This window comes from Falco biarmicus, chromosome 4, assembly GCF_023638135.1.
Source record: "Falco biarmicus isolate bFalBia1 chromosome 4, bFalBia1.pri, whole genome shotgun sequence".
NCBI classification, from domain to species: domain Eukaryota; kingdom Metazoa; phylum Chordata; class Aves; order Falconiformes; family Falconidae; genus Falco; species Falco biarmicus.
Genome location: NC_079291.1, coordinates 88,207,887 through 88,224,250, shown reverse-complemented (window position 1 = coordinate 88,224,250; position 16,364 = coordinate 88,207,887). Strand labels below are relative to the sequence as shown.

The 16,364-nt window shown below is 43.5% G+C and overlaps 1 protein-coding gene across 6 annotated transcripts in view; it reads right to left on the bottom strand.

Annotated features, from left to right (window-relative positions):
* The window catches only part of PDPK1 (3-phosphoinositide dependent protein kinase 1), a 37,801-nt gene extending 24,174 nt beyond the window's left edge, over nucleotides 1-13,627 (bottom strand). The window contains exons 1-2 of one of the 6 annotated variants that reach the window (XM_056334082.1): nucleotides 10,679-10,819; nucleotides 2,865-2,926 (exon numbers count right to left, since the gene is read on the bottom strand). In XM_056334082.1, the coding sequence (XP_056190057.1) occupies nucleotides 2,865-2,926; nucleotides 10,679-10,702 (86 nt within the window). In that variant the 5' untranslated portion in view covers nucleotides 10,703-10,819. Of the gene's footprint in view, nucleotides 1-2,763; nucleotides 2,927-10,359; nucleotides 10,576-10,678; nucleotides 10,833-10,892; nucleotides 10,913-11,298 lie in introns of those variants that run through there. The other 5 variants (XM_056334087.1, XM_056334085.1, XM_056334083.1 and 2 more) reach the window with 5 other exon arrangements.
* Between the last annotated feature and the right edge of the window lie 2,737 nt (nucleotides 13,628-16,364).

The following is a 16,364-nucleotide window of genomic DNA, read 5'->3' as shown; positions in this document are numbered from 1 at the left end:
AAACCTAGTAAGTATGAAAGTAACAAATCTGTGGAAGGTAAGTGGAATTGTAGATCAGATGCATCAAAATCTTCATTAACTCATTTTCACTGTCACTAGAATCAGGCTTCTTTTTATTTACATGACATGAAGTCCTTACATTGTTCTTTTACCCACTTGCCTGCAAACAGCTGAAATAAATTTTAAGGAAACTTGAACCACTGCAAAAAGCCCACTACATATCACTACATTCTTCCTTTTATACTCTCCTCGCTCCCCTCTGCATGAAAAGCCAGTCACAGGCAAAGCTCCCTGCTGCCTAGAAGGACTTATACCTCTTGCAATACCTTTTTGCAAAAATGCAATTCAGCATTTTGACAAAAGCACTACTAATACAATTTTTAATATATCTAAGCACATAGTATGCATCACACAAATACCACACACTGCTTTAAAGCAAGTACAACCACAAAAACTGCAGCTCTACTAGTTTTTTTCTCACAGCAAAATATGCAACACAGCTTCCAGATACTGTTTTATCAACAGCAGCAAAAAATACTTGTAGAGACTCTGTGTTCCAAAGCTTCTAGTATCTTTTACTTCTGTCCTAACTGACATGATACTGAACCCTGAAGATGACAGAATATCTGTGCTACCACTGAAACTCTACTAGCATGATCTCATTCCTGTTACAAAGCAAGTCAGTGTGAATAGGGTCCTACCTGCCACTTGTCTGGTAACACTGAGTCTAACTGCTGACTTCATTACTGAGTCTTTAGCTGCATGAAGATACAGGGGAGACATGATCAGAAAAGCTCTTCCATCCACTTACCTATAGGGGAATTTTTTTCCTTGCTAACAGGAAGTACTATTTACACAAAGCAACATGAGCTCTACACCTCAACTGGTATATTTGTTTTGGTTATAAACACTGATGATGAGACTGTATAAGCTAGGACATTGCCACAATCCTCTTATAAACGTTTTTTATGATAAAATGTATTACAGGTCTACTAAATGAAATAATGCAGACAGACATCCACAAAAGATTTGACCTGACATCACATAATGTCTGAAATACAGAATACTGTTGAGAAAAATTAATGTAGGACAACATATTCTAAGTGACACTGGTTAAATTCTAAACAACTTTAAATAGTCACGCCCAAACAAGGATCTATTGCAGTTCACACCAGGATTGACCAAAAAGCCTGAAAGAAGAAGAGTAATTACACAAATCTAAGACTGAGGGAGCAAAAAAACCCCAAAACAAAAACCACACACCAATTGGCAACAAAAGTGTGTAACTTAAAGCAATCTACAGCTTTTGGTAAATTAGACAAACAGTGAGACTTTACTTTTGTTTCTACCAAAACATTTCTACAAATTAAAATATGGTTCAAGAAATTATGCATAATGGTGGGAAACAAGTGGACAAAGAACTGAAGCTATTCTACACCTGAATATACAAAACCAGAAAGTATCAGCTAGAATAAGTAAAGTCTTACTGCCACTAGTACTGTGCAACCTTTAAGAACAAAACCAAAACAGTTTCAGGTGAAAATTAAGACACTGAACTCCTGTGAAAACATCTAATCATCTGGCTAGATTAAGCTCCTGAAATCTGTTTATTAAAGAATCTGACTGATTTAGCTTTGTGGTATCAGAGAATACAGAACTCGAAAAATTAGGGTCACCTGCAATTCAGCACAAGTCTTACTGGATTTAAGAATTACTGAGTGGTGTATGTCATGTGTTCGGCTAAATTATAATAAGGTCACAGGCTATCATGGAGAAAACCAACACAAACATCTATGCCCTACATCAACAAAGTCCGCTTAAGAAATTACAGGATTCAGAAAGCAACATAGCACTCTAGGGTATCTATGAATTAATCTTTTCATATACAAATGGAATCTGAGAGGCTTTCCAAGCAGATACCACATGATATAGTATAAGATACCCTCCCCAGCTGTCCAAGTATTCAGTCTCAGCTTTTACCTCTCTGCCAAACATAGCCCTTTTAGTACAGAAACAGGAAGATCTTCCAAAATCTATGAATCTAAGATTCACTGTCCAAATTTAATACACTTGTCTTCAAGTGAAAGTATAGAGTCCATCTGTCACAGCACTACCAAAACTAGCTGGCTGCAACAAGGCTTTACCACCCTATACCAAGTTAACTTCAGTAAGTAGTTCCTGCGCCTTGCCCTGGCACAGCTACCAACCCCCCACAAGGTTTCAAAAGTTCATCTACTGTCCGTGCTGTTTCTTCATCCTTTTCAAGCCAGTCCACCCTGCTTCTCACCTCTGCTGTGTCTGGGACGCTCTCTCTCCTCCCTCTGCTTCTTCCAGGTCTCTCTTCATTACCTGCTCCTCTTCCATACACCCCTTAGAGCTATTTAACTGCTTAGCAGGAACCAGCCACAGCTGCACCTGATCCACATCAGCCAACCCATCCCCCTGAAGCCAGTCCACAGCTGTATATTAATGTTAATTAACCCAGCTTCATTACCCTATAATTCCTCTACATCCATCTATTTATCTGTGCAATTAAGGAGGAATAAAGTCCTTTATTTCACATTGAGAGAAGGTCATTGCTTTCATCAGACAGGTGTTTTGTAGTTTTAGAGATAAAGCTAACTTGCTGCTACTTCTCAACACTGAGATTTTGCTAGACAGTTTAAGTTAAGATAGGCTTGGCCTGAAAGGTTTTGTAAATCATTATGATATTGTCACACAAGCCAAAAAATCTGAAACTGAAATGTATTTTTTATTGCTTACAATTTAAACATTGACAACCCGGGGTCTCCTAAGGATTTATCTGCAAAATGCAAAGGGAAGAAAATGAACAGCTAGGCAGTTGTATTTAGTATATACTTTCCATGGCACACTGGTGTTTCAGAGGGTTGACAAAGATGGAGCAACTGCACCTGACATCTTGTATCTGAAAGAGAACATAATAAGGGGCAATTAACAGGTATTTGCACAGCTTTTCCATTGGCCTCCTCCCACTTAATATCCAACACTGAAAATGTTTACCTTCTCCAGGTTCTCCAACACCTACTTGTGACAGCCTCTGCTTCAAAGGCTAGAGTGCAACACACCCTGGAAGTCCCAGCATATTCCAAAAGAAAAAAGCAACTCATCAGGTCATATACTAAGATGGGCCTGAATATATGTCCTCAAACTATTCCTCAGAGAGTACCTAAAAAGAGAATGTAGGCAAAAGCAGGGTAGCTCAGCTACAAAAAATTTAAGATACAAAGAAACACTAATTCAGAACAACAAAAATAAACCTAGAAGCCTCAGCCTCACCTTCCAGTACAGGTGGCACTTCCCATTATGCACTAACCCCATCCAGCAGTGGCTTGCAGGAAGTTTAATTATTATCATGTGATTCCAATCAATATTCAACAACAGTTCATAAACTCTGTACACTGCTACATCAGGGTGACTGCCACAAATAACGGCAACCCAGAACAATAACAGATGGTGTGTCTTCGTAAACTGCAGTAAACAAATTCTCATACCTTATATGCTCATACCTATTTAAGACCTGGACTTCTGTCTAAAAACGGACTGTCAGACTAAAGTGACCAACAGCATCCTGTCTCTATTAACTAATTGTACATATGTGTGGATATAGAAACAATATACTCAATTTATGAAACTCCACTGTATGCCAGTTTCCACTAATATACGCTTAGAAGTTTGTCAGATAATTTAAATAATTTAATAAAACATCTACTTTCCAACACTATTATTACCTTTAAGGAATTGAAATATTTGCCTGAAGAACAAAAGAAAAACCATTCATATGCCTTGAAGTGCCACTAGATGCTGTCAGACTGTCTTATAACAATCAAGCATGTAATGAGCAGGACAAAACTCAGATTAAGCCTCAGCAGTACAGTAAAATGTTTGCCCACCTAACAGGTTAACTTTGACACTCAAATACATACAGCCATATTAAAGAAACCCTAACTTACAGCACCATAGTAATTGGGAGGTATTTAAAAACCATGTTCTCTGGTCACACTTTTAGCTTTACAGAAGATTACATATCTCCCTAATCAGGAAGGAATACCACTAGACCAAAACAGTAAGGAAACTGACTTAGAAGTATGCTTTCAGATTATGAAATCTGAGGGAGGAAAACATTGCCAAAGGCTTTAAAGAATCACACTCAACATTCATCCATTGAAAAGAAGGAATATATTAAAAATAGTAATAATTCTAACTGAATATGACATTGGCAAATAATGTTTCCATCTGAGAGAAGACTAGGTAAGTCATACTTCAACGACTTACCTGTGCAGCAGAGTGCAAAACGTAGAGTTAAAAAAACCTAGTAAAAAAAAACTGATCAAAGGGGGTGATATTAAGGCTTTTTTTTTCATCTCCTGTTTTTAAGTTAATTAAACAAGCTGATTAATCTTCAACCTATCACAAGAAGTAAAGTTTATATTGAAATGACAGATCTCGTTCAACCTTTAAGGCAGATAATTCAAATGGCTAAGAGAAAATCCAAACACATAAAATCAACAGGCATTTCCAAGCACAAACACTCCTTTCCAAAAAAACAAATGAGGCACTTAGTAAAAAACGTACTAGGTTACAAAGATGCCAAAGTTACTTTCCTGGGATAACAGGATGGTTTTTTTCTACAGAGAACTTCTTTGAAGATCATAGTAAGCCATTTTCTTCACACTGCAGTAAACAAACCCTACTCCAAGTATTAGTTATTTGTAGATATTAATAAAAGCATTAACATGAAACTCTAATCTTCTGTAGCAGTAGTTTGTGTTTACGTTGTGTAGAGCTGCATCAGCACTCTTTCAAACCTCATCATCAAATGGTATGCAAAGATTACAGTAGAGAACTTAAGATCTAGCTCATAACCCAACAAACTGCCCATCAACTCCATGTCTTGAAGAAGCCAACCATTACAGCCAGCAAAACAGTCTGAAGCCAAAAAACTTGTCACAATCTATACTCTGATAAAGATTCATAAATGGTTACTGATTACTACATTTAGAAGAACAGACTGAAATATCATATTTCAATTACAAAAGCTATTTAAATATAAATTTGTTTTGCAAAAGAATCTGAAGTCATACACCTATCTGGAGTGCAATTTTTTGATCTTGGAAGCTGCCACATGAAAATACTGTTGCTTAACAGACCATTTTTATGAATAAGCCATGCCAATTTCAAAAGCATTTGGTCATATAAAAGGGCTACTTTGTTGTTTCAACAGACTGCCATGCTGATTAAAGAAGTCTAGGCTCTGACCCACCAAAACAACTATGCTCACCTTCGCACACAGTGTCATTTGAAACCTCTCAAACACTGGAAGGTAAGCATTCATTGAGCACTGCATAAAACTGTTCCCCAAAAAATCTCTTAGCAAAGCATCTTGATAGAAATGACCACTATTTAAAAGAGAAGAAGACATTTTAAAATAATGTCCTGGTAATACATTTCAAGAATAAAGACTGTAAGTGTTAATGGAAGGGAAAAGTTTGGAGCAGATAATTCTTCAGAGACACTATTCTACCTAATCTGGCTGGGACCTCTGCAATAGTGGGAAACAGAAGTATGAAAAGAATTTAGGTTGATGTAGTCTGCTTAATATATTAATAGCCCTAACAAATTTTAAAGGAGAGTTACCGTAATAGGAAGGTAATGTTGAAAATACAATAAATCACCATAAGACACAGTTATTATTTCAGGGGGGGGGGGGAAAACCCCAAATATATATATACACACACACACAAAAAGCCCTGGCTAAGCCTGACAATGCCATGCTCTAATAGCCTATGAGAATTTGACTTTTTTTTTCCAGGGACTTTTCCTTATATTACTGTAAGGCACAAGTAGGCTGTTAAAAAAGACTCTGCTATCTAGTTGGCCGTTGTTTGCCTTATGTTTGAGACCAGTTTTGGAAGATACATGTCCTATCTTCAAAATATAATCAAGAAGATTAACTCTGAAGAAGAATCAAAATTAATTGATTTTTTTTCTTCAGCTTTCTGGACGTACATAGTCATTAAGTTCATGGTATACAAAGAAGTGTTTTAAAGTTTGGGGAGACATATGTACAGTTCACATAAAATAATCTCAAAACACCAGAAACAAAGCTCAGCTCTGAGACTTTACCTCCTTCATATCTGATCACTACCACCAGTTCCTTACTTTTCTGCAGTAAACCTGTAACAGTTAATCCATGAGTAATGAGGAAATTAGATCTGTGTTATATTAGCAAAAATATAACCAATAGTCTCAAGGAAATAGAAGCACAGAGAACAACTCTACATCGTTAGAAAGTTTTGACTCTTCATTAGAGAATAAAGGTATTTTATCCACAAGACTGATTTTGTTTCTACAGAAATTAATTTCTCACATACAGAGCAGTGTTGACCCAAACATTTCAGTTAATGCAAATGCTCTTTTCTAAATTTGACAACCTTACCCATACAGTGTTATTTCCTGCCAATAGTTTCCAGGACTCTAATTCCAAATTCAGGTAGGGATTAAAGCTAATGAAAGGATTTGTAAGAACCTGCATATCAGCCAGTTACCCTCTAACCTCCTTTACCACTAAGCAAAGCACTTAACTTGTAAGCACCTTCAGGACCAGAGACTATTTAAGGCCTCCTTCCACTCCTACTCCTCCCCACCTGCTGCCACCCCGAGCCTCAAAACAGATCAGAAACAGGAAACCACAAAAAAAAAAAATCTCTAAGAACCTAAAGTCAGCCTATGGCCCAAATAGCTATATATGTAAACAAGCCATTGAGAATTCATTTCACACAAACAGATCTAGGCCAGCTCACAAGAAAACAAAAGCCATCTGTAATGGCAAGAGTCTAGATCACATTCTACACTGTCAGTCATCACATGAAGCACACCAATATTAAGAGGTTTCTGTGCACCATGGATGAGAGCTCACACTAACAAACACTAAAGGACTTCCTATGCCAGCAGTTCTAGGAGGCAAAAAGAACAGTTTCGGGTGAAGAGCAGAGAAACAGCTACACAAAAGTGGCTGTACGTAGATGGAGTGTACAAAGGCTGGACAGCACAGTCAAGAGCTGTAAATTAAATTCCTGCAGGATCACTAAAAAAAATATGAACATCAAATTTATACTTTCCTTCCAGAAGAATGTGCTAAGCAAGTTATACCTTGCAATTTTTCACCATAATGAATTAAAGAATATTTGCCAGTTGAAGTATTCACAGCTTGTCTTTTAAAGCAGGAAGCAGCTTCAATATTCAGTCACACAACAAACCAGTTATTTCCTACAGCGCTGCTGAGCAGAATCCATAAGGTGCAAAAAATAAGGTTCTAGACCAAACAAACAGCTAACTTTGTGCACGCTGTGTTCAGTCCTTTCACGCAATTTAGTTAGACCTTAGCAACCTTCCACAAGCTTACCTGTAAGATGTCAGAAAGGGAAGTTAGGAGGGAGAAAAATCACCTCCTTCCCCTTTTTTGCTTCTTAATTAATCTAACACATAATCTAACTTAGCCACCTGCAAAAAAAGTTTTCCCATTTGAAATACCAGTAATTCCTTGGCTTCATACAAATTTTTCAGGAAGCTCCAATATGAGAAACTTGGAGAAAGATTTTTATCTTTCAAATATAGTGTTTTCTGAACTAAGTTTTTAGCTTTCCACATTAAAAAGGAATTTCTCACTTGTATATTTTATGATGGCAAAAATGTACTAGTTCTACAGAAATCCATACAGCTTTTCTAGGAAAAAAATATTAGATAAAATAGATATTAAAACACAGGTATTACTAAAACATTTCACATCCTCATCTACCAAACCTATTTTTATTACTTTGCAAGTTTATTACCTTTTTCAGCCTATCAACGTGACTGTGCTCCTTGTTTCATGCCTTCTGTACCAAAACTCCTGCAAGTACTTCAGTAGTCAGCATCCCTTTCTGAGTTTTCCCTGCAATGCTGCCCTCCAACTGATTTGCTTTAGGGAAGTGAGATGAGCCTGAGTTTGCAGGTTGTCTTTCAGTGTCCAGCTACAGTAATCTACTTGAAGAGTTTCAAGAGCTATATGAAACAAACATTACTTCTAGCACTCTAAGCAACAGACCAATAACCCAAAGAATAATTTGCTTTAAAAAAAGAAAAGCCTATCCACACAGTGGATTAATTGTTTAGTTGAACATTGCTATTATACCCAGATTATTCTCTGGATCTTCTCCTTTCCACTAGCTACCAGCACTTCCCACATTAGAAATATGAATGCATACAAAATTACTCCTCTTAATCTTCTTCCATTTTTTCACCTTTAAGCACCTTCTCAATACTCGTGTCTTTAACTATTTACTATTCCTGCAGCCTGCTTTAGGAAGAGATTTACAGAAAACATATCGCAGTTAAAAGCCTATGCACAAGTGACAGAGATTAGTCATTGCTTTATGCTGGAAACCCAACAGAAGAGAATATTAAGTAGATAGGCATGCAGGGAAAACTCCTCAAGCCTGTCTGGAAGTTTTATAACTACAAATGACTACAAATAGAACTCTTACCATAGGTTAGTCTAATTCCTAGCACAGATGCAGAACTTACTCTATTAAGTATCCAATTATTTAAGAAGCATAGTTTATATTAGTTCCATGGTAGGGGCTGGAGGGGAAAGCTGGCAGTTTTGTTCAGACAGATGTGACTGTACTATAGCTCTTGTCAGGTCAGAAACACTGACAGAATCTAATAATCACTCGAGTACCTACACCTTTCAGTGAAGATGTTGCTGAAAATGAAGCTGTAAACAACCATTCTTCCAAACTCTTTGAGAGGAAGATCACTTCTTGATATGAGACCAAATATGCTTATAATGAAGGCATTAACAGCAAATACTAAGACTACACTAACACCTGCAACTAAAGCAACACTAAAGCGGTTTCCTTCTTGAAAGCACAATTCCCTCTTCGGTACCATGTGTTCAGAAAATAGCAGAATGTTTTAGGAATTGTTCCCACACACAAGAATATAAAAATTAACTGTTTTGACAAAGGAATGCTAGAATACTCTTTTCAAAGCTGTGCTCTGCCCCCCCTCCCCCATTCTTTTGCATTTATAGTAAAATAATCACAGAACTCATTAATGTAATTATCTCCATTACACAAATGTTAACAGTAACTTGGTCAGAGCCTTAGAAATACTGAATTTCCAATATTTGATATCTTCTGAATTACAAAAAGGTTTGTTCAATCAAGCCACGTCTATACACTACTGCCAGTCAGTGCACTCAACCAACCAAGAATTACTAAACAGGATGGAAGAGAAGGAATTAAAAATAAGCTACCTTGAAAAAATATGTTGGTTTTAACAAAAATGGTTGTCAACTTTGTTCTTCATTCATTCTCTGTTTCTCTTACAGACGGGCACTTAAACTATATATAGAAAAGGAACAGAATCTGAAGTATTTTGGAAATAAAAATCTGAAAAGAGAGGCAACAAGAAAGGACAGAAGCACAAAGAGAAGCATACTCCCTCTTTAAGAGAGTCCAAGTGAACAGAAGTCATCTCTGATGCCAATGAGCAGCAGGAAAGCAAAACTAATTCCTTTAATAATCAAACATTGCTTTATTTCATAATCCTCAGTGCAGTATTTCATGTGTGTCCCCGTTGTCCCCACCCGTAGGGCTACTCCATATAATGATTCTCATCCTCAAGACAACAAACACGATCATGTGTTAACACCCTGATGAAAAAAAGCAGAGCACGAGGAGGAGAGCACACCAAAACAGGGCTCCAGGAATCAACGCAGCCATGCCGGTCTCTACGAGGAAGACCCTCCTTAGCCAATTCCAACCGATGAAAAAGTTTCAAGGGCTCGGCAGCTCGCGGCTGACGGGAGGCACGCGAGACGCCAGGGCACGGCAGCAGGCACCGCGCCTCCAGCCAGCCGCACCGACACCAGGCAGAGCTGGCAGGCGGCTCCGTGAGAAACGCTCGCTCCGTAGGGGAATTTCTACACCAACTAAACCGGGGAATCTACAGCGCCAGGCAAGTTCCACCACTGCCACTTCTCCGTATCGCCTACAACTTCACCTGACGTTAGTCCCTGCTCGCAAAACGCTAGTTTCTCTCTGCCAGACGAACGTAAACAACCGGGACGGCGCCCTTCCGCGACCCCCCCGACCCTCCTCACGCGTCCGTTCCCACGGCAGAGCAGCAGGGCCGCCGGCAGCGGCGCCGGCTCTCCGGGGGCAAGCGGCCCGCCAGCGCCGCGCCAACGCCCCGCACCCGGAACCGAGAGCGAGAGGCTATGGGGCGGCCGCCTCGGCTCGGCCCCAGCCTGGCTCCTCCGCGCCGCCGCGCCCAGCCCGGGCCGCCGCCCACCTTCAGCTTAGGGTCCCGCCGGAGCCAGGGCAGGCGCAGGGCCCTCCCGCCAGGCCCGCGACGACCCAGGAGGCGGGGGGGACGACGACGACGGGGATGGAAGGCGCACCGAGAGCTGCAGCGCCAAGGCCGACCCCGCAGAGAGAGGCGCTCGCCCGGCCGCCCTCCCCGCCCAAGCGGGCGGCAAGCGACGGGGCCACCCGCGAAACCGCGCCGCCGCCCGGCAGCATGAGGGGAGCGGGTGGCCACCCCCGGGCCTACTTCTTGCCGCAGCGCGGGGCGGCCGGTGGGCAGCCCCGGCCCCGCTGTCCGGACTCACCAGGTGGCTGCTGGTGCTGGCCATGGGCCCCGCCCGGCCGGCGCGGCCCGCGCTCCGGTCGCCCTTTAAGATCCCAGCGCACGGCCGCCGAGCCCGAGCCAATGGGGCGCCCGCATCCTCCGTCCGTGACGTCACCCACAACAATACCCCCCCAGCAGTGGGCGGGACTTCCGCGCAGCCCACCCGGTCATTGGAGGCGCCACCCGCTACTCACGCGAGGGCCCCGGCGGAGCGTCGCTCGTCAGCCCCAGCGGCCGCGGCCGGGTCGCGCGTGCGCGGTCGGCTTTGCGCTCCCGTCCGGAGGGGGCGGGCAGGGCGGCGCGGCCTCCGCCCCGCGCCCGTGCCCGGGCTCGTGCCACGACGCAAGAGCGCCGCGAGCGCGGCGGCGCGGTGACGTCAGGGCGGCCGGGCGGGGTTGGGGGCCGGCCGGGCCTGAGCACTGGCCTGGTGGCCGCGGCAACCGAACCCAGCTGGGGAAGGGCCATTGGGAGCTCCCGGCCCCCGCCACGGCCGCGGGCTCAGGTGCGTCGGAAACGCCGCGTCGGCGCGGGCGTTCGCAGCGGAGTCCCGCCTGCTCGGGGAGAAGCGCCCGTGCCCCTGTCCCCTGCGTCGGGACTCACCGGGTCCGAGCGCTGCTCTCGGCGCACGGCCGCGCTTTGCAGGCCGGGAGCTGAATCGCCGTCGGCCGCGGTCACGAGCGTTCTCCAGGTACGCGGGGGGGGCGCGGCCCTGCCCACCGGCCGCCGCGGGCGCTGCCGGGCTGGGGCCGCCGCGCTTTGAAGCAAACGAATTTCTCAAAGGATTTTTGAATTGTGAGGGATTACTCAAAAAGACGATGCAGGAAAGGATCATCTATATCACTGAACTGCATCGGAACCCGCAACACCGGCACTCGGCGCCGAGCGGGGGATGGGGCGCAGGGCCAGGGCAGCCGCAGGGTCCTGCTCTTGAACTGCTTTCTCTGGAAAGATTTTTGCAATAGCCAAGTAAGTAAATCGGCTTTCCTGCATGATGATTTTCACTTCCTTTTCCTCAGCAGGCGAGTAGATCAATTGATCATAACCAGTTGTTGGGTGAATGTGTACGTGGGGGTGTGGGTTTTTAGGTATACCGTTTGTTTTTTTTTCAGACTGTATCAAAATTGGTGGCCTCCCTCATAGCGTCTCCTTCCCCAGATTCTTTCCAACTGATACGTGTCTTCCTGAAGGTATCATACCTAGACTTTGATACACTATTCAACTGCGAACTCATTTATTAAAAGTAGAACCAAATAAGTACTTCCTACCATTCTCAAATTACATGTCTCTCTTTATGTGCTATAGTAGTATTTGTCCATTTACAGTATCATCTCACTGTTAATTCATTATTTACATTGCAGTACTCTGCAACTCTCAAATCCTATTTCAATCTATTAAATAATAATATATTATTTAATAATATATTATTAAATAATAAACTATTATTTCCCAGTTTACAGTGATGCTTTTCCTTTCTCTTTTGAAGTGCAATCCTTTGCACTTTATGAAAATTCACGTTATTTAGACTGCACTCAGAATTTGTCAAAAAAATTTTTCTCCTCTTTTTCATCTCCCAACATGACTAAAATCCTTCCCAGAACAATGTCACAAATCTTGTATGCATAGTTCCTATTTCATCACCAAAATTAATGAAAATACTGAATAGGGCCAAGACTGAGCCAGGATAGGCTCCTGGAACACCACCTGAAATGCCATTTAATGAGGAACTAATAATGATTAATCCAGTGCATTTTCAAAAAGTCTAATCGTTCATTCGTAAGTCTAGCTGGTATCATTTAAGCCAACTAGCTTCCTTAGTATTCCTTTAAAATCGAACTCTGTCAAAAATACTAACCAAAGTCAAATTATTATCTGCTTCTTCCCCATTATCATCAAGTAAATTCTGTAGTCAAAGACAGAAGTTGATTCATCAATTTGTATTGTTTCTCACTTTTTAATCCTTTAGATATTTTAAAAATATGTATTTTTATGCCAGAATCCTTTTAAAGAATGAAGTCATGCTAATTGGTTTATCATTATTTTGGGCTGTATTTTTCCTACATTTGAAGAGGAGACTGTTAATCTTTCAGAAGTCCTCTAGGTTTCTTGTTCAGCACAGCTTCTCAGAAATGACTTTCAACATGGCAGAGACTGCTTCAGGTAGTTGTTGCGGTTCACTTGAGGTTTTTTTGTTGTTCTTTTTTTTGCAAAAAATATTTTAGGGCAAATGCTGCCTGGCCCTGCAGAATTTAACACTGCTAAGGGTTTTAACTCAAATTCTGTGTGCTACTATCATCTTGTTAAAAAGAATCATATTAATTATCTTCGTTGCTAAACTTTATTGTTCTACTGAAACAAAAAGAGGGTGCTGTATCCTTCAATCGATTACACATCATCTGTTATTCGCTCCCTTTCCCATTCAGTAATGGGCCCCTGCTTTCCCTTTCCTCTCACTGCTGACAAGCTCATAGATTTTATTGTTGCCCCCTTTTCTACTTAATTTTAGTTGCTCAGTTTGTGTTCAACTGAACAAGAGATAAAAATCTACTGTACAAGTTTTCCAGGAGGTCTCTGGACTCCTGGACTCGGCTAGGTGAAGCCATTGCACTCTGCAGCATTGTCTTCATCTCAAAAGGATGACACAGCAAAGCTGCTCTTTACAGCATCAATGAAGGTTTTCCATGCTGAAAGGCTTTAATTGATATATGTGGTATTTCGTGGAACAGCTTTAGTTGGTACTGTGTGCTTTACTACCTCTCTTCTGAAGGCACCATTCTTTGTTTTGCTTAAAGGAAAATGCTATGGTCTGTCTGATGTTAAGCAGCAGAACCTAGCAAATTGCATATAGTGATTGCCTGGTGTGCGTTTGCCTTAGTTCAAGCATGGTGATACACACGTATAGTCTGTATGGCTGATCCACAGCCCAGATAAGCAGAGATGCAAATGAATCAGAATATCATGCCTGCCTAAGTTAGCCCTGCTGGAAAAAGAAGTAAGTCTGAACCAAACTGTTTTGACGTATACAGCTTAGTTGAGTAGTCATGTAGTATTATTATGTCTGCCCTTTTTCATACCTTCCTTTTTTTTGTGTTCACAACTCTTAGCTGTGTAACATTTGAAATATGTTTGAAATTGAAAAACAAATTTAATATGAAATAAACTTTCCTCTTTGCAGTCCATAAATGTTATTAGTTCTGTGGCAAGCCTGATACTTTCTGAGCCTTATAAAAATATGCAAGGACATAAACAAACATAAATCTGACTGTTCAGTCAGCTGTGTGGACTGTTAAGATACTGTCTAGTTACAGAGCCAAAACTGTGAACAGATGAGAGAGAAGTTTTGCCAGATCGAACTGAAAAGAATCTGTCTTTTGGCCAGGAGGTTCTGTTTGAATTCACCTATATGAAAAACAGCAAAGTGACGAAATATTCAGTAGCCATAAACAGCGTTACAGCATTAATGCCCTAAGAGATGCAAAAGCTTTTTGCTATTTGGCAGAGTTTCTCCTACTTTCCTTACAATAATTCAGCATCGATGTTTTCCCAGAAGTCTATTTCCTGCAATCCCAGTTTATTTACAAAATTTAAAAAATATATATGCAACAAATTTCTGCCTACCCTTTATTGATAAGGGGATCTTATACTTCTGCCTACTAACATTACAAGTTTCTTCCAGCAGCGCTCAGAAAACATCTTTGTAATTCCCCAAGAACCAAATCCAAGTGCAAATATATTCCTCTGCAGTCCTGGGTACTGATCTTCTCCAGTCACGTGATCTCTAAAATGAGACAGCTTGGAAAAAGCCTACTTTTAATTTTAAGTATGCCCAAACCATTACTCTTGTCAAAAAAGTAAACTGGTGTTTTACAGTTGCAGTTAATTTTGCAGTTAAAAGTGCAGCATTTTTTCTATATGGGGCATGGGTTTGCATTGCACAGTACGAGCAGTAGAAGCTGTGGAGGCCACGTTAACAGAGAATCTCTACTACTTTTGGAACATAATTTTATTTTACGAAAAAATACTATCTTTGGAAAGTAAAAAGAAGTGAGCAGCAATCCATATAAAGAAAGTTAGAATATGAGGGTATTTCTACACAAAATGCAGAGGAAAAATGAAATCAACAGAAGTAACAGCAATGTGAACGTTAATTCCCAGTGGAGGTGTGACTGATGCAGCCTTTCACCAAGAACAGAAATGGGAGAGGGAACTCTTGGGCACTTTAAAATCTAGACAATTAAATTAGGTGTCTGAAAGGCCTTTCCCTTTTTTGCTCTGTCTGTGGAGATCCTATTTTAAGCATCATTTAAATCCCATTTTGGTAGTCCCCAGACGTGAATGTGGAGATATAATTACCTTCATAGGTCAATGCGCATTTTAAAGCCGTGTAGACATTTTGCTCCAGCTACTCAGCTACTTTTAGTACAAAACGTTTTGAGAACCTCATTTCTGTGTCTGATCGGGAGCATTCCTCTACACTCAGTCTGATCTTACTTCACAGAAGACACGTTTTGTGAATCTTCCTGACCTACCTATTTGGTGTACAGCGGCTCAAGCCGAGGTTTACACAGTGACTGCGTTTAAACTGCAAAACCCGCCAGCCCACAGCCCTGCACCTTTGCCTTTCTGCCGGAGCCCGCTGTCCGCCGGGGCCTGTTGCCCACCAGGGCCCGCTGCCCGCCGGGCCTCGTTGCCCACCGGGGCCCGCTGTCCGCCGGGGCCTGTTGCCCACCGGGGCCCGCTGCCTGCCAGGGCTCGTTGCCCACCGGGGCCCGCTGCCCGCCAGAGCCCGCTGTCCGCCGGGGCCCGCTGCCCGCCGGGGCCCGGCTGGCCTCAGCGCACGAAGGCAGCCGTAAGGGGGCGCCCGTTCCCAGCGGCGGCGGCGGGCTGCTGCTCTCCGCGGCCCCGCCGAGCGGCTGCAATGGCGATATTTTTGACTTGTCCGTACCTTCGCTGTCCGCCTGGGGGCAGATGTTCCCTTTCCAAGCTGAGGGCGATGGCGCGGGCGGGCCGGCAGGGGGCGGTGGCGCGCCGCGGGAGCACGGCCCGGCCCCGCAGGGCGCGGCGCTGCTGACAGGGCTCGCGGGCGCTGCAGACCCCAGTGCCCCGGCCCGGCCGGGGGTCCCGGAGCGGTGGGGGTGCCGGCGGGACGGGGCGGTAGGGCTGGGCGCAGGGCTAGGCGCGGCCAGAGGGCTGGAGCTGCAGCATCCGCCGGGGGGGGGGGGCTACCCGCAGCGCAACCTACCTACAGCCCGGAGCCGTGGAGCCCCCCGGGGCCACCGCCGAGGGCAAACCGCGTCGCTCGGGCCTAAGCGGAGGCGGCGCGGCGCCCCCAGGCCCTGAGGCCGAGCGGGCCGCGCGGAGCCCCTGACCGGTGACAGCGGGGAGAGGCGCTTCGGTGCCCGCCGCAAAGGGGCGCAGTCACGTAGCCGCCGGGCCTCAGGCGGAGAGGCAGGTGCATTTTTAACAGCCAGTTTGCACCTGCAAGCAGCTGTATCGCAGCAGTGGGAAAACTGACTGTCGCAAACATCAGAATACCCGAGACGGGCACGCTATGGACAAAGCCTGGGCGTCTCCTCGGCTCCCTACACAAGTTCCATCAGATTGGCAGGCGGCTTCCATGTCACTGGACTACCTGGCCCCAGAAATCCTGCTAGGCTGGCTGCATTTGT